General features: G+C 57.3%; 4 protein-coding genes across 6 annotated transcripts; 2 read left to right on the top strand and 2 right to left on the bottom strand.

Annotated features, from left to right (window-relative positions):
* Positions 1–47: 47 nt before the first annotated feature.
* Positions 48–7,705, top strand: LOC121444052 (leucine-rich repeat-containing protein 45). The gene is made up of 18 exons (XM_041645792.1): positions 48–184; positions 302–664; positions 1,174–1,235; positions 1,805–1,875; positions 2,087–2,265; positions 2,440–2,568; positions 3,623–3,735; positions 4,063–4,121; positions 4,451–4,528; positions 4,691–4,826; positions 4,919–4,996; positions 5,118–5,229; positions 5,317–5,387; positions 5,706–5,798; positions 6,110–6,202; positions 6,560–6,733; positions 6,818–6,965; positions 7,216–7,705. Exons 2-18 carry the CDS (start codon positions 445–447, stop codon positions 7,410–7,412), a joined length of 2,013 nt encoding a protein of 670 aa, XP_041501726.1. The 5' UTR covers positions 48–184; positions 302–444; the 3' UTR covers positions 7,413–7,705.
* A 359-nt stretch (positions 7,706–8,064) lies between these two features.
* On the top strand, positions 8,065–10,331 carry LOC121444055 (ras-related C3 botulinum toxin substrate 3). Of its 2 annotated transcripts, none has more exons than XM_041645796.1 (6): positions 8,065–8,224; positions 8,808–8,879; positions 9,112–9,229; positions 9,331–9,393; positions 9,733–9,896; positions 10,022–10,331. In XM_041645796.1, the coding sequence occupies exons 1-6, from the start codon at positions 8,190–8,192 to the stop codon at positions 10,080–10,082; spliced, it is 513 nt and encodes a 170-aa protein (XP_041501730.1). In that variant the 5' UTR covers positions 8,065–8,189; the 3' UTR covers positions 10,083–10,331. The 2 variants fall into 2 exon arrangements, with proteins under 2 accessions (XP_041501730.1, XP_041501729.1); XM_041645795.1 differs by having other exon boundaries at positions 8,069–8,224; positions 9,733–9,892; positions 10,022–10,302.
* Positions 10,332–11,727: 1,396 nt separating this feature from the next.
* LOC121444124 (L-xylulose reductase) lies at positions 11,728–13,903 on the bottom strand. Its single transcript, XM_041645907.1, has 8 exons — positions 13,759–13,903; positions 13,580–13,677; positions 12,946–13,100; positions 12,823–12,865; positions 12,435–12,534; positions 12,288–12,352; positions 12,082–12,199; positions 11,728–11,948 (listed from the first exon to the last, which is right to left on the bottom strand). Exons 1-8 carry the CDS (start codon positions 13,808–13,810, stop codon positions 11,845–11,847), a joined length of 735 nt encoding a protein of 244 aa, XP_041501841.1. The 5' UTR covers positions 13,811–13,903; the 3' UTR covers positions 11,728–11,844.
* Positions 13,904–16,001: 2,098 nt separating this feature from the next.
* Positions 16,002–17,889, bottom strand: LOC121444134 (carbonyl reductase [NADPH] 2). 2 transcript variants are annotated; one of them, XM_041645926.1, is made up of 8 exons: positions 17,790–17,889; positions 17,375–17,472; positions 17,117–17,271; positions 16,991–17,033; positions 16,775–16,895; positions 16,624–16,688; positions 16,275–16,392; positions 16,002–16,184 (listed from the first exon to the last, which is right to left on the bottom strand). In XM_041645926.1, exons 1-8 carry the CDS (start codon positions 17,854–17,856, stop codon positions 16,081–16,083), a joined length of 771 nt encoding a protein of 256 aa, XP_041501860.1. In that variant the 5' UTR covers positions 17,857–17,889; the 3' UTR covers positions 16,002–16,080. The 2 variants fall into 2 exon arrangements, with proteins under 2 accessions (XP_041501860.1, XP_041501861.1); XM_041645927.1 differs by having other exon boundaries at positions 16,796–16,895.
* Between the last annotated feature and the right edge of the window lie 1,153 nt (positions 17,890–19,042).

The following is a 19,042-nucleotide window of genomic DNA, read 5'->3' as shown; positions in this document are numbered from 1 at the left end:
TCTCATTGGTCTACCGAGAGCGCCTCTTCCGCGATGTCTCATGGGAGTTGTAGTTCCCATCTCCTTCCCGGAGCCCCACGCTCTTCCTGGATACTGAGGCGCGCGGGACCGCGTCCAGACCACAGCATCAGCAACCCGAGGCCACGTCGCGAGGGCGGGCTAGGGGCCGCAGGGCCAGATCAGGGTACGTGCAACGCGCCTACCTGCTCTTCTAGGCCAGTGTGCTCTGCGCTCCGGCTCTTCCTATCACCGAACCCCTTCCTCGAGCGGTTCTGACCTCCTCTCTATTCCACATTTCTAGGCCTCCCCTTATAGGGCCAGCTCAGCTCAACGCCCCTGTGTACACCCTCCTAGGGAAAGGGGCTCCCAGTCATCAGCCTAGCAAGCTTACGCGCAGCCTGTGTTTAGGGGCATGCTTGCAAGGCCCTGCCAGCGTTCGGGAACATGGAGGAGTTCCGGCGCTCCTACAGCCGCCTGTGCGAGGAGAGTGGGGCTGAGCCCCAGGAGGCTGTCCTGCAGCAACTGCACCAGCTTCCGCGGGGCCGACTGGACCTGGCTACTCAGAGCCTGACGGTGGACACCTGCAGGGCCCTGGGCAAGCTGCTGCATGACGAGTCGCTGTTGAAGGAACTTGTCCTCAGCGACTGCATGCTGAGCGAGGAAGGTGAGGCCGGTGGCCTCGGAGCAGCACCCGAAACTTCCGAGTGGGGTTCAAGCCCTTCGCCTCCAGGCTGGTCTAAGGGCCGATGTCCGGTTGTGTTTGACCTGGGTAGCTGTTAGCTGGGAAGCCAGTGCTTTCCCTGTCCCCTCCCCTTCCTCCCTCCACGCCCCTTTGTTTTCTCCTTTCTTTGTGTACTTTAGCGCTTTTTTCTAAAACCTTGGAGCAGAGGTCAATGTCACTGTGATATCACTTCACTTAACGTCTCCAGCTTTCACAGTTCCCCGTCCTGGCTCAAGAAAGGTCTCGTTTGGCAAGCTAAATGTTTCTAACATGGCCTTACAACAAATGGGGAAACCCATTCCTACTGTGAACTCAAAGCCTGGGTACCACCAGGACAGATGTCCCTCTTCTGTTTCATTCCTACTGTGAACTCAAAACCTGGGTACCACCAGGACAGGTGAACCTCTTCTGTTTCTGGGTAGCAGCCCTCTCTTCCAACTGCCTTTACGCAGGGTCCACACTGCTGTTCCAAGGGCTGTGTGCCAACACCACTGTGCAGCGTCTGGACCTAAAGGTGAGCAGGCCTGCACCCTGGGCAGTGGAAAGAGACAGACCCAGGGGCCTGGGGTCTTGACAGCCGCTAGAGACTGTCTGTAAGAGCTCCCAATAAAGCCGGGCGGTGGTGGTGCACACCTTTAATCCTAGCACTCGGGAGGCAGAGGCAGGCGGATCTCTGTGAGTTCGAGACCAGCCTGGTCTACAAGAGCTAGTTCCAGGACAGGCTCCAAAACCACAGAGAAACCCTATCTTAAAAAACCAAAAAAAAAAAAAAAGAAAAGAAAAGAAAAAAAAAAAGAGCTCCCAATACCCAAGGTCTTAGGACCGCTCTCTGAGGACCCCGTGTGTTGGGCGTGTTTTAAAGGCAGAGTGTTGTTTTGAGCATGATCTACAACAGAGTTCACGCAAACTCCAAGGCACTGGGCGCTATGATGCCGCTACTGTCAGGGAAACGAGGATCTGGCAGCCCTGCCTTTGCCCAGAGCTGCCTCCTAGCTTTGTGCTCTGCCTGAGTCTGTGGGGGCACAGATGTGCCATTCAGAGCCAGGGTAGCGAGAATGACTGGCTAGGGTGTTCCTTTTCCAGGGCAACAACCTCCGAGCTGCGGGAGCCGGGGCTCTGGGAAAGCTTCTCCGACAGAACAAGTCCATTCAGAGGTAGGACCACATCCAGGCCTCGCCTGTACGTCACCGCTTCCTCTCTGCGTGGCTCAGGGTTGGCCCCAGAGGATACAGTCCTGCAACCAGCTCACTTGGTCTTCACCCATGGGTGGATAGTAAGCCGGCTAACTCTCACCTGCTACATGCCCTGGACCTCGTGGGACAAATGTTCAGTTGAGCCGAGAACCTGTGTCCATCTTTCCCGTAGTCTCACCCTAGAGTGGAACAACCTTGGCATGTGGGACGATGCCTTTGCCACCTTCTGTGGGGGCCTAGCAGCCAACAGCACCCTGCGGCAGCTGGACCTCCGGAACAACCAGATCAGTCACAAGGGGGCAGAGGAACTGGCCTTGGCCCTGAAGGGAAACACCACTCTCCAGCAGCTGGGTGAGGTCTCCTGAATTCTGCTGTACCCCCGTGAGACGCTGGGTTGTTTTAAGTCGTACCCTTTCCCTCTGTTCCTGGCTGTGTTGGCAGCCACAGGCAGTAAAGCACAAAGGGAGCATCCTGGGCTGGGCCAGGACCTCCCATCCAACCGAGTGACAACAGGTTTCCTTCCAGACCTGCGCTGGAATAACATCGGTCTCCTGGGGGGCCGGGCCCTGGTGAACTGTCTCCCCAGCAACAGAACCCTGTGGAGGCTGGACCTGGCTGGGAACAACATCCCCGGCGACGTCCTGAGAGCTGTGGGTACGGACGCTCAGGGCTGCTAGCTTCTTACAAGCTGGAGCAAGGCATGGAGCCCCAAACAGAAGCCCATCCACCACAGAAGGGTGTGGCTCAGGGATCATGACATGGAGGCCCAGGGTATGAGTAGCTGGCCTAGGTCAAGGGGAAGGCAGCTGAAGACAGACAGCTTGCTTGGTGCTTACAGCAGGCTTCTCTCGTCTGCTCACACATCTTAGCACCTATGTGGTGAGGGGGTGCCGGTTTCACAAGCAAGAAGCTAAAGCCCTGTGGCTTAAAGCCTTGCTCTGACAGCCATCAGGTGGCCTGAGCCCCACCTAGGGAGGCTTCCTTGTAGCTTACCCCAGCTTCTCCTGAGTTTGTGTCTGTGCTGTATGTAGACTGGACGTGAGTGGGGACGCCTAGGAACCCCGAGTCCTTACAGGTGATATCTTGGCCTCAGGCTCTGCAGTTTACCACGTGGTAGTGCCCACCAACGTCTGAGCTTTCAGGACTGGAGTTGTGGGTCCCAGACTTTGCTGTATTCCCTGCTGCCCGTGCCTGACCCTTCTGTCTTCTCCAACGTCTTCTTATTCCCAGCCCTGTATCTGTGTGGCCATAGTCCTTATAATTGTTTTATGTTTGATCTTCTTGTGTATGTCAAAGACAGTCTTGCTATGTAGCCCAGGCTGGCTTTGACCTCATAATCCCCCTGCCTCAGGTGCCTAAGTTTAGGGATCACTGGCATACAGTACCGAATCGGGCTTATAATACTGTCAGTCTTGCGAGAAGATAGTACCTGTCCCTTCAAGTCATACACCCCTTGACCTCCGATGGGGCAGCCAGATGCTCTAGGCAGTGCCCACCTTCCCCATTTGTACAAAAGACCTCCTGTCCCAAGGTCCTGCATCACCCAGTCCTGTCCTCAGCTGAAACGCATAACCCAGGTGCCCTGGATGGGGCTGTCTGGTTGGTTGTGGAGATGTTGTCTTCTCTAGGGTGACACAAGCAGCATAGGACTGAGTTGGTCATCGCCCCTAATGTCGAACCCAGTGGATAACGTGGCTCTTTCTGACAGAGCAAGCCATGGACCACAACCAGGACCGGCTCACTGCCTTTCGGGAAAACAAAGCCCGCACCAACATCCTTAGCAAGGAGGTTCAACACCTCCAGGAAGAGAAGTCCAAGCAGGTGAGCAGAGGGCCCTCACTAGCCCTGGGCTCTGCCCAGCCTGGCGGCACACTCTTGCCCTCTCCTTTGCTCCAGGCCTCTGAGCCAAGGCAACCCGGGGCTAAGGTGGCCTCCTGGCCCCCCTTCCTGTGTGCCGACCACAGAGCAGCGAGCAGGCAGGGAGTTCTAGCCTCCAGGCCTCCCTCGGTCAGTCAGCCCACCCTTGTTTTGAGTGAGACAGTGAACTGAGTCCTTTGCAGCCTGACTCTGTGGATGGGAGCCTGCACTTCTGTCCCTGACCGGCGTAGGTTTTGCTTCTAATGCTGTCTTGACCGACTCTGCCTCCAGTTTCTGGATCTGATGGAGACAATCGATAAGCAACGGGAAGAGATGGCCAGGAACAGCAGGTGAGTGAGCTGGGGGTACCTGCGACTCAGTGCCTGCCTTCTGACTGGAGCAGGACCTCACCTGAGCCCTGCCTGTTAAGGCTGAAAACAAGGTCATTGCTCCCATCCAAGCAAGGGGGATGGCAGTTAGTGGCAGCTGTGGGGTGCTTGGCTCCGGCCTGGTGCACTCGGGGATGCTACAGACATAACTGTGCGGAGATCAAGAGCTGCTGCCAAGGCTGGGAAAAAAGCCAGGGTGTCTCGCAAAACCACAAAAAAAAAAAAAAAAAGAAAAAAAAAGCCGGGGGCTCTGGGGTTTGGCTTTCCCAGCGTCACCACTCTGCCCTCAGGGCATCGGCAGCACGAATTGGGCAGCTTCAGGAAGCCCTCAACGAGAGACAATCCATCATCAATGCCCTCAAAGCCAAGTAAGGAGAGGAGCCCTCAGACACCTTCAAGACTTATCACCGTGCCAAGAAGGGAGAGGAGGGGACGAATGCTTCCTGGGGTTTGAGTGGGAACAGAAGACCTCTGTCAAGCAGGTAACATTCGTGACTGAGCTGCACTGGGGCCCGTCTTCCTCTTTGTAGGCTGCAGATGACAGAGGCTGCGCTGGCTCTGTCAGAGCAGAAGGCCCAGGACCTGGGGGAACTGCTGACCACAGCGGAACAGGAACGACAGAGCCTGTCGCAGAGACAGGAGAAGGAGCGGAAGCTGGAGCAGCAGGTAGGAGCTGGGCTGTGTGGACTAGTAGGCAGACAGAAGTACCTGGCAACAGCCCAACTGGAAGCATCTGTTGCCTTGCCCTTCTCACTCAGGAAGCTGCAGATCGGGAATCTAAGCTCCTCAGAGACCTGTCTGCCGCCAATGAGAAGAACCTACTGCTTAGAAGCCAGGTATGAGGGAGTGTGGGTTTGAGAGGGTGTGGCCAAAGGGGGATAGCACCAGCCACCCAAAGAGCCTAGGGTAGTGTCGTGGGGCTGGGAGACGCTTCCTCTAGTGTTGCCTACTTCCCAGGTGGATGAGCTGGAGCGGAAGGTGAAGTCTCAGCAGGAGCAGCTGTTCCTGACCAGGCAGGAGCTGACTAACACATCAGCTGAGCTGAAGATCCGTGCTATTCAGGCTGAAGGTAGGCACTAAGGGCACAGGGGGCTCCAGGGACAAAGCCCCCCCACACCGGGAAGACTTGTCACACTCTTTCCCATTGGGCCTCCAGAGCGCTTGGATGCGGAGAAGCGGAGAGCCAAACAGAATATGGAAGACTTGGAGAAGCTGCACTCGAAGGAGGTGCTGTCTTATGGATTCCCCTGGCTCCACTGTCTCTACTTAGGGCTTGCAGACTAGCCCTGTGTGCTGCAGCATTCCCAATGCTCGCCCCTAGCTGATGAACCCTGAGTTGCGGGCAACAGTGTCCATAGTTCAGGCCTCTGTGGGCTTCCTTGCTGGATGTCCTCCTCCAGAGCAGAGCCTCTGTCCTAGTTGCCCCCCAGGACATTCAAGTCAGGCCTTAGCAAAACGATACCTGCTCTTCAGGGCAGGGATCCCATGGGGTGAGGGCTAGGGGAGCCTGAGTTTGCTGGCCTCTTACCTCCCGCGGTTGGACAGGTGAATCACATGACCCGTCATCTGGAGGAGAGCGAGAGGGCCATGCAGGAGAGGATACAGAGACTAGAGGCGATGCGGCTGTCCCTCGAAGAGGTGAGGCCACATGAGCCCTGGGTCGATTGCGGGGTGACAGTCATGGTCTCAGGACCCTGGGGCACCCCTAAGTCTCAGCCTCGTTAGGTCTCACTATAGGGACCCATCCATCCCCGAAAGGTCAGAGACTAGAAATGACATTTTACCCTCTTTGGCAGTAAAAGCCCTGCTCAGTGAGCAAGGAACTGTGGTTCTGAGGCTATTTATGGAGAAGTTCTCCCAGCCTGGTTGCCCAGTGGCCTGGAAGGAGCCCTGGGTCAAGGGGGCAGCGCATTTTCAAGACGGGCTAGTGTTGTCTATCCGCCACGCAGGAGCTGAGCCGCTCGAAGGCAGCGGTGCTCACTGAGCGTGGCCAAGCCGAGGAGGAGCTCATCAAAGCCAGGAACCAAGCCCGCTTGGAGGAGGTGAGCTTCGGTCACAAGTATGTAGGGGCCAGTGGTGGCACCTTGCAAAGGAGTCTGATTAAAGTGGCCAAGGGGGCTGTGGGCCTCAGGACTAGAGCTCAAGAGATCCCAGCAGCCAGCAGGACTGTGGTGCTGCCCGTACTGCCCGGGTAAGAGGAAGGCTAGAGATGATAGTGCTGGCTTGAGATGCCCAGCAAGAGATGATACTGGATGCAGGACAAGTGTAGTGGCTGATAACTTGTGTGGCGCCATGAAGTCCTCTCTTCGGTCCTTGCAGAGGGGTGGAGGTTAGTCCCTCCACCTTTGAGCTCAGACTGGGAACCCTTCATGGGCAGCAACCATATCCCCTGCCCACAGCAACACCGCCTCGCTCATCTGGAGGAGAAGATTCGGCTCCTGGCACAGGCAAGGGACGAGGCTCAGGGCACCTGCCTTCAGCAGAAGCAGATGGTAGCTGAGTCCCAGGCACGGGCCAACCAGCTGAACCTGCAAATGGAGGGGCAGCAGCGGCGCCTGGAAGAGCTGCAACAGGTAGCGTGGACTCGGACTCGGGGAGCACAAACTCCAGGGGTTCGTCTCCGGGCTGTAGGCTCACCTTCCCCAACCCCATCCCAGGAGCTGAGCTACAAGGAGCAAGAGAAAGCGGCTGAGGTGACCAGGGTCAGAGTGGAGCTGCAGGAGCAGATGGGCCGTCTGCAGGCTGACCTGGTGGCCCAGGAGGCGCTGAGGGAGAAGGTGGCCGCCCTGGAACGGCAGCTGAAAGGTTATCACATATCCACCTGACAGCTGAGCTTGGCCCTGGGGTGGGGTGGGGGTCTCCCCTCGAGATACACCCCTTCCTTCCTGTACCCCCCAGACAGGGTTTCTCTGTGTAACCCTGGCTGTCCCCGAACTCACTCCTGTGGATCACGCTGGCCTCCAACTCAGAGATCCGCCCATCTCTGCTGGGGTTAAAGGCATGGGGACACCCTGCAAGGCACCCACCCCCTCCTTACTGAGCCTCTCGCTTGCAGCGGTCGGGAGTGAACACCGGGAGGCGCTGCTGGACAGAGAGAGTGAGAATGCCTCTCTCCGAGAAAAGCTAAGGCTCAAAGAGGCAGAGATCGCACGCATCCGGGATGAAGAGGCCCAGAGGGCAAACTTCCTGCAAAACGCTGTCCTGGCTTACGTGCAAGGGTCTCCCCTGAGAGCCCTGAGTCCCCCGAAGTGAAGGGAGGCCGGGAGGCCCGGAGCGAGTGCAAAAATGCTGCATCCCATTCTCAAAGGCAGGCCTGGGGTTCAGAAGCCTTAGCTGCAGTGTCAGGGTGGGGTTCTGCCATCACTGGTGCTCATGGGCACACTTGCCCATCCAAGGGAGTTCACCCGCAGCTCACCGCTAGCATAGGCGAGACGAAGTGCGCAGGAACGCTCTCAGACGACCCAGTCCCAGAATCACAAGACAGAAGCCCCCACGGCAGGGTGGAAATACAGGACTTTTGTACTTGGTAACACTTTCGCGTCCAGTTCCTTTCTCCTGCACCCGCTGCCCCAGCCGCGTGAATGAATCTTCCCGGGTTGGTACTCGGTTGCCCCAATTGCTACCAGGCAACTAGGAAGGCCACCTCTGCACTGGGTCTGTAGACACGAGGGTTTCTCAGCTGCAGGGTGGGCTGGTGTCCCTGGGAAGCATTGGGCTTGGCCACCCTGCACATCCATTTCGGTGGCATCACCAACCTGAGCCGCGTTGTATCACATCCTCGTTCCTGGGTGTGGACCCTCAGTCTAAGCCTTCGGGGTTCAAGGACTGGCTAGGGCTCCGCCCCCACCGCCGCTCGCCCCTTGCCCCGCCCCGCCTGCGCACACTCGGCTGTCTTCGCACCCGACACTCGGCGGCGCTCGGCTGTCTCCGGCCGCTCGCTCGGCGTTCGGGTCCGCGGCCGCTGCGGCGCCGGGCATTTCTCCGCAGCTCGGCTCGCGGCCGCGCCCGCCGCCGCCCGGCCCCGCGCCCATGCAGGCCATCAAGTGTGTGGTGGTCGGCGATGGGTGAGTGCGCTGTCCCGAGCCTCAGGGGCGGAGGGGCTGGTAGGCGGCTACGGGGTGAGGTGAGGCGGGGCGGGGCAGACAGACGCGGGGTCCTGGCTAGGCGGTTCCGCCGCGCCCCCACCATAGCTTGACCGCGTGCGTCCAGGAGCCGATGGGGTGGGGTCAAGCGCCTGCTGTCCACCTTCCTCTTAGCCCGGGCACACCTGATGCTACCGGGCCTCCACCCCGGTGCTCACAGTGGGTGGGGCCGGGCCTCACCTGCGCTGATTCCTGGGTGGCTCCACCCTCGCGCCAGCCACCCAAGGTGCTGGGAGCTCTGACGCCCCTGTGCGTTGCGGCGCGCCTTATGCAGGATTGTGAGCCCTTGCAGCCGCGCCCACTGCTGTGCTCCGTGGGAGGTTAGCCTGCCCTGGTCGGTTTCTATCAGCCCCAGGTGGCTGCAGACCTGCCTGGCTACGACCTACTCACCCCACCCCAGTCACCCAAACTAACCTCCTTCCCTGCGGGAGCTGGCTGCCCTTGCGGGGAGGAAAGGGGCGGAGGCTCGGCCCTGGAGCCACGTGGGCTGAACCTTTTTCCACAGTGCCGTGGGGAAGACTTGCTTGCTGATCAGCTACACGACCAACGCCTTCCCGGGAGAGTATATCCCCACAGTGTGAGTGCACCGCGGTGGGAGGTAGCTGGAGCTGGCCACTAGAGGCCAGTCGCACATGTACGGGACCTCCTCTAGGCTCCAGGTCTTGTTCAGGTCACCGTAGTTTTGGGTTTCCATGGTGAGGCTGAGGCGCTGGCCAGAGTTTGGGTTGTGTGGGCTTCAGAACTCGAGCCTGCTGGCTGGGCGCCAGTAGCCCAGCATCCCTGCCCAGGCTAGCCTTTCCTTTTTGCAGTTTCGACAACTACTCAGCCAACGTGATGGTGGATGGGAAGCCGGTCAACCTGGGTCTGTGGGACACCGCTGGCCAGGAAGACTACGATAGGCTTCGGCCCCTCTCCTACCCTCAAACCGTAGGTGGCAAGAGGGCTGAGCTGGGTGGGTCCTGGATGGGGAGGAGACACATACTGCTTGGACACCCTTTGGTCAGTTCTGTCTGTCCCTCCCTCTGAAGGATGTCTTTCTGATCTGCTTCTCCCTGGTGAGCCCGGCCTCCTTTGAGAACGTTCGTGCCAAGGTAGGGTGGGCCAAGGGGTCCTAGCAGAAGGCACACCCCTGCTGAGAAAGGGTCTCTGCCGGTGATCTTTTCTGCTGAGGGAGACACTGAAGGTGTCAGGGTGGACAGCTCACAACTGGCGATGGGTGCTAACTGAAAAGCTGTGGGCAGTCTCCTGCCTCCCTGGATGGGTATCTTTGTTTGCTGCCAAACCCAAGAAACTCCCAGTCGCCTTGTGATACAGGAAGAACCCCATGCATCAGGGGATAAAAGCCCCAGGAGCTGGGGCCCACTTGGGGCAGAGTAGGGGCATAAGGGTCTCTGAAGCCTGTGACAGGGTCAGAACCTCTGTTCCCACAGTGGTACCCAGAGGTGCGGCACCACTGCCCCCACACACCCATCCTTCTGGTGGGTACCAAGCTGGACCTGCGTGATGACAAGGACACCATTGAACGGCTGCGGGACAAGAAGCTGGCGCCCATCACCTACCCACAAGGCCTGGCCATGGCCCGAGAGATCGGTGAGTAAGTGTGGGGGGCACAGATTGGGGGTCTGCTTGGAGGTGGCCCTGCCTGTGCCGCTCCCCCATCTACACTACCCCCTCTGCTGGCCCCTTTCTTGCTATCTGTCCTCCTCCCAATGTTTCTAGGTTCTGTCAAATACCTGGAGTGCTCAGCCCTGACCCAGAGAGGTCTGAAGACAGTGTTTGATGAGGCTATCCGGGCAGTACTCTGCCCGCCTCCCGTGAAAAAGACAGGCAAGAAGTGCACTGTCTTCTAGAACCCTGTCTGGCCGGCCTGGCTGAGTAACCCTCGGGTTGAGCTGTCTGGTGTCCCTAAGTCTGCTGTGGGAAGTGGTGTGGGTGGGGAGGGGGAGCATGGGGACAAGGCTGGGGTAATGGGGTCCTGTCCCCTGTGCCTCCTTTTTCTGGGATATAGCACCAGTCTTCCCTGGTTCCTTTGGGAGGCCAGGAGGGAGCAGGGTCTCCCTCAGGGCTGCAGGGGTGGGTCCAGAGGAGCCCCAGGATGGGCTTCCCTGGAGGGGAGGGTGGGGGTGGGTTTTGTTCATCATGTCCCAGGAAAGGGTGGCCTTCTTATTTTATACAATAAACATTCACCACCTGCTCCGTCTCACCGTCTGCTGTGCCTTCCACCGCGGTACCTGCCCTAGCCTTTCCCTGAGGGCAGAGGAGTCCAACATTCCTAGGGGCACTACATTTCCAAAGGAAGCTCTGGGGTTTACACACCCTCGGTGAGGGGAAGGACACCACACAGGTCAACGCAGGGGTGGACACACTTAGCCGTGTACAGATGTCCTCTGTGCAAACCTGGGCCTGGTGGGACCCTAGGGGATACGCTTCAGCATCTCTCTCAGAGCTGAGGGAAACCGTCTATGAAAAGGATGGAGTCTGGCCTCTGTGAGTCTAGCGGGCCCGTCTCTGACCGGTATGAGATGCTCACAGGTTGCTGAATTGGAGGGAGGGCAGCCCATGAGACCCAAGAGTTGTGGTCCGGAACTCGGACTTTATCCCAGAAGCTGAAGACATTTCCCTGGAGCAGACTTGAGACCGGAGGATGCCCTGCAGGGATGTGCTCTCCTCGCAGGGAGGCATGCAATCCATTCATGCTGACTCAGAGGGTTGGTTGTTCCTTTTTTTTTCTTCAGGAAGTTTGCCAGCCAGTTGTTAAACAGCTCTTATTAATAATTAAATCACATAAACTTACAATTAGCTGTGCTGAGAACAAAGTTAGCAAATTCCTCATTTCCTAATTGCTTAATACATGTTGCCACCCTTTGGGCCTCATGTTATTGTATGTAATGGGTGCTACTGTGGACCTCTTCGCCTCCACGTCCCCCCAAATGATATCAAGTGGACAGCTGTAATTCAAGTTCCACACCGTGGAATGTGGCAAACCTCATGGACTAGGGCTTGGTTTATCAGTGGCCCGGGAAGGAAGACACTACAAATTAAATAAACCAGGACCCTCTCATTATGTTGTAAATAACATAAAAAGTCATAGGAATGTTCAAGTTTTAGAAAACAACAAAAAGTCGTTCAGCTCATTGGCTATATGTCTGCCCCCTCTCTTTTGGTGGGTGTACCACTCACTGGCTGGAAATTAAGGTCTGTTGGCATTCCCGTCAGAACCATACAGAGCTGTTTGTTTGGTTTGTTCGGTTCTTACCAACAATCCACAGCTCCACTCCAGAAACCTCTGGACAGGCTATCTTGAGGCAAACTGACCAAACTCTTGAGGATCCAGCCTCTTGAAGGTCCTACCTTCCACTCCCTGCTAGGGAGCTGGCCAGGCCTGAAAGTGTGCAGGAACCAGGCTATACCTGCTTTGGATCACAGACGGCATGAAGATCTCTGCCTACCTGAGCACACAGGCTGGACAGAGACGTTTATTGGTGGGACGGAGGGCACAGTGTTCTGAGCATAGGGCTGAGCGGAGTAATGGTGAGGGGGGCTCAGGTGGCCAGGAAGCCGCCGTCCACCGGCAAAGCGCAACCCGTGGTCATGCCACTTCGGTTGCTCAGCAGGAAGAGGATGGTGTCCACCACGTCCTCCACTTCTGTAGGCAGGATGAGGTCAAGAGCAAAGATGGAGGAAAGGTTGCCTCATCCTGCAGCCCCAGCCGATCCCCAGGCCCAGGCAAGCCCTAGGCCTGCTGGTACAGTTCCAGTCTGGACTCCAGCCTCGCTTACCAGCGAACTTGCCAAGTGGGATGCGATCCAGCATAACTTTGGCCTTGTGGGGGTCACTCCAGTTGGTCCGGCCCATGGGTGTCATCACTACCGTGGGATTGACTGCGTTCACACGGATCTGCGAAGAGGCCAGCGAGTTATAAACAATGTGTGAAGGTACCCTGGGCTTAAGGACCGACTGGAGGAGTTGCCCGGGGCCAGCGCACCTTGTGGGGTCCAAGCTCCAGGGCCATCATCTTGGTGAGCATGTCCAGGGCACCCTTGGTGGAACCTGTGTGGGAGGGTAGCTGTAGAGGCCAAGAGCTGGCCCGGGAGTGGGGGGTGTGGAATCCAACACAGCTGGAGTTACTCACAGTAGACACTATGGTTGGTCAGCGCCCGCTGGGAGGCCTGGCTGGAGACGTTCACGATGGCTCCTGGGACTCCCTGAGCTATCATGCCCTTGGCCACAATCTGAAATTTTGAGGGTTATAAAACAGAACTAATGCCGGGCGGTGGTGGTGCACGCCTTTAATCCCAGCACTCGGGAGGCAGAGACAGGTGGATCTCTGTGAGTTCGAGGCCAGCCTGGTCTACAAGAGCTAGTTCCAGGACAGGAATCAAAAGCTATGGAGAAACCCTGCTTCGAAAAATCCAAAAACAAAACAAAACAAAACAAAAAAAAAACAACAACAAAAAACAAAAACCCAGAACTAACCTTCTACTTCAGAGTTCCCATTCCAGCCAGGTAGGGCAGCTCACCTGAGACACCTGGATGACAGCCCGAAGGTTCACGTTGAAGGACCTAGGAGTGAGTGGACAGCCTGGTCAGGGGCAGGACTCCTGCTGCTGCATGGGATGGTCCCTACAACCCTGTTAGCTTACGTGTCACAGGCCTCCTTAGTGATCTCCAGGAAGGGTTGCAGCAAAGCCACCCCGGCGTTGTTCACCAGCAGGTCCACCGGTCCCACATTGCTTAGGGCCCGTTCTGTGGCCTCCCAGTCTGCCAGGTCTACACACACAGGCTCCACGCCAGGACACTGTGTGTATTGGGGCAAAGCAAAGCCGTTAGCAACTGTGTCCCAAGAAGGTGGTGCTGCTGGCCTTTTCTTCCCGGGGAAAGGTAGCTAGCTACTCTGGGAGAGCTGGGCCTGGAAAGGTCAGGGGTTCCAGCCTCAGCAGCAAATTCGGAGGCGGAACCTAGAGCTGAGAGACACAGCCACGCCTCCGGGCATGCATTTCATTTCCTCTCCGCCCAGCATTCTTGGACCTAGGACTGCTCTCTCGGCGGACATTGCATTTTCTTCCAAACTCAGGGAGCCAGGATATCTAGATGGACTCCCGACCGTTTGCGCAGGTCTCGGATCTAAGAGTGCAGAGGGCTCCCACCACAACACCCAGCGCCAGGCGCAGGGAGCAAGACGGGCCTGCAGCGAAACACGCTGTGTGGGTGAAGGGCGTCAAGGGGCGCGGCGTCTCACTCGGAGACCGTCTCCTCGCCTCTGGACACAGTGCCTACCTCGCTAACCAGGCTGTCAAGGTCCGCTCGTGTCCGGCTCACGGCCACAACATGTGCACCAGCCGCCTGCAACGCCAGCACAGTGCTGCGCCCGATGCCTGAGGCGAGCGAGGATTAGTGCGGGCACCCCCTTTTCAAACCAGCCGGACCCCACCAGCACCTCTTTCCCGCCTCCTCACCTTTGCCCGCGCCGGTGACCAGCGCCCGCCGACCTGCAAGTCCCAGGTCCATGGTGGCCCAGTCAGATCGAGCTGGAGAAAGATGAACTTGGAGTTCCGGAATCGAGGGCGGGGCGAGGAGAGCCAATCGCGTGGGCTGCGCCCTGAAAAGGGCGAGGATATTAAAATAATAGCTCCCTCTGTCGTGCTGATTGGCTGAACTGCAGTGGGCGTGACCGAGGCGGGGCTGTGTGAACCACGGGACACAGCTTCTCAAACTGCCCCTGACAGATCCAACTACAGAGCCTGGAATCCGCTTAGCCTTAGCGAACTCTGGTCAGCATGGTTTTCACTGCCAAGAAAATTTCCATGAGAAACAGATATACTAGTTTCCCCAAGCGTTTCACGGATTTTCGTGAACCTGAGAGGCACGTCCAAAAACGTTTTATGTGCTCTTTCCCCAGGCCTGGGAGTGAGTCGCACTTGGGAGGCCAGCCTGGTCTACAAGAGCTAGTTCTAGGACAGGCTCCAAAGCTACAGAGAAACCCTGTCTTGGGGGAAAAATAAATAAATAAATATTTTTTAAAAAGTGGGCGGGAAAGGAAGAGATAGGATTGGTTTGCACATGAAAACTGGCCAGACAAGCATTGCTTTCCAAGTCAGTAACAGATAAATGAATGTCCAGGTGTGCACTGTGTCTCCCTATGAAAATATTCTGTTGTTAGGGTCATGGTGAGGAAGACTAGAGCTCTGAGGACCTACTCTGGCCAGTAGTAGGGATCTGGTGAGGGCCGTGAGCCCAAAGAGGGGCGTGTGTGGCCTGACCTGCGGAGCTCAGTGGCTAAGATCACTGGATGCTCTTGCAAAGACCTCCAGTGTGATGCCCAGCACCCGCATGGCCGCTCACAATCTTCTGTTTCAGAGGAACCCATGCCGTCGTCTGGCCTCTGTGAGCGTGCCCATGGTGCACAGACGTTCATGCAGGCCAAACCCATACACATAAAATAATAGTATTCTTTTTTAAGAAAAGAAAAACATCCGGAGGGAGGCCAGAGAGCCAGGTAGCCCCTCCCCCATCTTTACCTGCTCACCACCACTGTAAGGCCATTCTGTGAACTCTGCCCTTTACCTGCTGGGAACCAAGAGAGAGACAGCACCCAGCCTGCCCAACCCCAAGACCCAGCTGCCCAGAGCTCATTAGTGGCTTCAGTATTCCAGGACATGCACAAATCTCATTAACTGTTCTGTGGTCCAGGGAGCTGCTCAGGCCTTGTTCTGGAGAGAGGTACTCTCAGAACCCGTGTCCTGCGCTTTTTAGGTCTTCCTTGATCCCATCCCCCTTTGCTCTGCCCCTTGCTCTGAGTTGGACTCTGTGTCAGTTCAAACGGTTGGCCACTTCAAGCCCGACAACCTACCAGATGCCAAAGCAAGCGAGCACAGAGAATTTTTTTTTTTTTTTGGTTTTTTTCGAGACAGGGTTTCTCTGTGGCTTTGGAGCCTGTCCTGGAACTAGCTCTGTAGACCAGGCTGGCCTCGAACTCACAGAGATCCACCTGCCTCTGCCTTCCGAGTGCTGGGATTAAAGGCGTGCGCCACCACCGCCCGGCGAGCACAGAGAATTTGTCAGGGCCTCTGAAGCTACTCCAACGAGCCCTGGGTTGCAGGACTCTAGTGCCTGCTTGTTCTGGCCAGGGTGATAAACCAGCTAGCTAACTGTGTGAGAGCTTCTGTTTGGACAGCCTTGCTACCATGTTCTTGTGTATGGACCAGGCCAGGGAAGTGGGTTCCAGTGAAGATGGAAAGATTCCAATCCCTTCCAACGGCTCCTCTCCTTCTGCAGAGTCCACAGGTTTAGGAGTGACTTGGTTTAGGACATCTCCCCTTCCCTGCTTTCCCCTCTCTTCCCCTGATTGCTGGGTTGGGGTCAGAACACCATGAGTCACCAGACCCAGTAATGGAAAGGTGAGGGTGCCAAGGGAAGGGGCACAACAACACAGATGCCTTCTTCTCAGAATAGCCACCCCTTGGGCACACTGGTCATAGAGCACAATAGATTTTGGAAGATAGTAGGCTTTGAGGCGAAACGGCTGTGTCAGGACCTGATTGGGCACCCAGCCTTGCAGCAGAGTCCTGTGCAATGATTTGGGAACACAGCGGCCCATTTATTTAGGAAAAGGAGACCAGTAAAGTGGACAAGAATATCAAGGATCCCAAAGTCCAGAGTGTGGACAATAAGACGGGGAGCTGGGAGCTGCGTCAAGGACCGGGTCATGGGATAAGTAGAAGCTTTGGCTGGAGGGTGGGCCAGGGAGGCCACTCTGAGGCGCACCACATCTGGGCAGTCTAGGAGGCCAGGTACCCAGCGTCCACCAGGATGCCAGAGCCACTGGTCGAGGCGCTGCTGTCGCTGAGCAGGAAGAGGATGCTGTTGACGACATCCTCCACCTCTGCAGGAGAACAGAGCAGTCAGGGCTTCTGCTTGCTCACCTGCCTGCTGGGAGCCAGCCCTGGTTCCCTCACCCACGCCCCCAGCTGACCTGCGAACTTCCTCAGCGGGTGGCGCTCCTTGAGCTTCTTGGAAAAGTCAGGGTTTGCAGAGACTTTCTTGCCCATATCAGTCAACACCACAGTGGGGTTTACGGAGTTTACCCGGATCTGGGGCCAGAAGCCACAGTTGGTGGCACAGCCAATGAGCTAGCCCTACCCACACTCTCAGGACTTGCCCCAGCACAAGCCTGATGAGATTGTTTCACTCTATGCAGCTGAGCACTGACCCTGCTGCTCAGAGCGGTGTGCAGGCTGCGAGCCCCAACCCATCCTCACCCTCAACCCCCAGCCCTGCCCCAGGTGCCCATCATCTGACTACACCCAGGCTCCTGTGCCCACCTTGTGTGGCCCCAGCTCCATGGCCATGGCTTTGGTCAGCATGGTCATTGCTCCCTTGGTGGAACCTGTGAATGTGTGGGTGCTGAGAACCCCTTAATCATTCAGCCTCCTCCTGAGAGACCCACCCAGAACCTCCTCCTCCTCCTCCTACCACAACGAATGGTGCACTCACTATAGGTGGCCAGGCCAGGGAAGGTGACATAGGCCACCATGCTGGAGACGTTGACAATGGACCCTGGCACTCCACGGTTAATCATGTCCCTGGCTACAATCTGGAAGAAAAGGTTGGGGGTAGCTCACCCTGCCTTGCCCTGCCCCAGCCTCCCCAGATGCTCATCCCCGGGTCACAGAACTCCTACCATCTCACCTGGGACACCTGCAACACGGAGCGCACATTCACCTTGAAGGACCTGGCAGGAGAGGAACAATGTCTTCCCGCACCACCCGACTTCCACAACCCTCCCCAGCCTGCCCATGCTCCCCGAGTGCCCACCTGTCAAAGACCTCCTTGGTAACCTCCAGGAAAGGCTGCATCAGAGCCACGGCTGCATTGTTCACCAGCAGGTCCACGGGGCCAATACTGCCCAGCGCCTTCTCCGTGGCCTCCCAGTCACCCAGGTCCACACACACGGGCTCTATGCCCGGACACTGTGGAAGGCATAGTTGGTGACTGAGGCATTGTCCCTGTCAGCTTCTGATGTATCCCTGAGGGTGGGGAGCAGGCCCAGGCCAGGCAGGGCTGTATGCTCACCTCTTTGGCGAGGCTGACCAGGTCTGCATGGGTGCGTGTCACGGCCACCACTTTGGCTCCCGAGGCGTGCAGGGCCTTCACGGTGTCCCGTCCAATCCCTGGAAAGAGGGATTATGGTGGGATGAAGGCCCGTTAGGCCTGGTCACGGCCAGGGTCAGGTGAAAGTAAAGACCCCAGAGGCCAGCTGGTTCCTGATAAAGTCTGGCGGAGGCTGCGTCTGGTGCATATCTGCCCAGTCTGGATCTAGGATCCTGCAGCCATCACGGGTATTGTCACTCTGTCTCGGTGGGTCTCCAGCCAGGTGACATAAACGGGTCAGTGAGATTCTGGAGGGCTGAGCTGCGACAAGATCACCTTGGGCCCCTATTCTGCGTTGAGGCGGCCCCCTTACCCTTCCCAACCCGCTCCCACTCACCTTTCCCTGCCCCTGTCACCAGGGCCCTCAAACCACTGAAATTGAGCTGCATGCTGCTGACACCCATGTCCTGCAGCAAGAGATGGGCTCCCTTATTTAAGGCTGGGCTGGCAGGCGGGGCAGAGGTGGAGCTAGGAGTCGCTGGCCTAGCCAGAGTGGCATGACTCATTCCTCCCCAGGTAGGATGCCTCACTCCAAATACGCCAGCTGGCTTGCTTGGTAGGGCTTGGAGAGGAAATGAGAAACTTCACACACACACACACACACACACACACACACACACACACGCCCATGAGAGGCACTCACAGAGCCGTGTAACAGAAACGTTGGAGGCCTGGGCATGACTTTGCGTTTCCTTTGGTCTGACTTCGTCTTGACCCTCGTGGCACGCTAGGCAAACTGTTTAACGCTGGGCTGCATTCCTGCTCTAGGAGGAGAGAGATTTCGGTTTCCTAATTTGCTTTCTTTGGACAGAGGCATTGGCTGGCCACAGTTTTAAGGGAAGAGGAGCTGGACTTCCAGTCGGTTGTGGGTGCTTCAGCCTGACTGAAGGACCGGGACAGCTGTCCCCGTGGACATGACATGGTAGGGCCGGGACATCTGTCCCCGTGGACATAGCATGGTAGGGCCGGGACAGCTGTCCCCGTGGACATGACATGGTAGGACCAGGACATCTGTCCCCGTGGACATAGCATGGTAGGACCGGGACAGCTGTCCCCGTGGACATAGCATGGTAGGACCAGGACATCTGTCCCCGTGGACATAGCATGGTAGGACCGGGACAGCTGTCCCCGTGGACATGACATGGTAGGACCAGGACATCTGTCCCCGTGGACATAGCATGGTAGGACCGGGACAGCTGTCCCCGTGGACATGACATGGTAGGGCCGGGACATCTGTCCCCGTGGACATAGCATGGTAGGACCGGGACAGCTGTCCCCGTGGACATGACATGGTAAGACCGGGACTGCTGTCCCCGTGGACATGGCATGGTAGGGCCTAGCCACTCAACACTGTCAGCGCTCAGGAGATAATGCAGCATCCTGGATTGACTCTGGGTTGCCGGGGTGGGGGCAGGCGTCTGAGGAACAAGGATAACAATCTGATTCCTGGGCTAGGGCAGGTGGCAAGATCCTGAAGTCTGTCGCCTTTACTTGTTTCTCTCCCAGGTGACCTCCACATACCCCCAGAGACTCTGCCTATGGTGATTACACTGGAGCCCCCTCTGCCCTCTGAGGTGGGACTCCCCTTCT

Source organism: Microtus oregoni, unplaced genomic scaffold (genome assembly GCF_018167655.1).
Source record: "Microtus oregoni isolate MIOR12 unplaced genomic scaffold, Mior012 000117F_ref0000505, whole genome shotgun sequence".
NCBI lineage: Eukaryota > Metazoa > Chordata > Mammalia > Rodentia > Cricetidae > Microtus > Microtus oregoni.
Note: the sequence above shows the minus strand (reverse complement) of the source record. Positions and strands in the feature narration are given on the sequence as shown.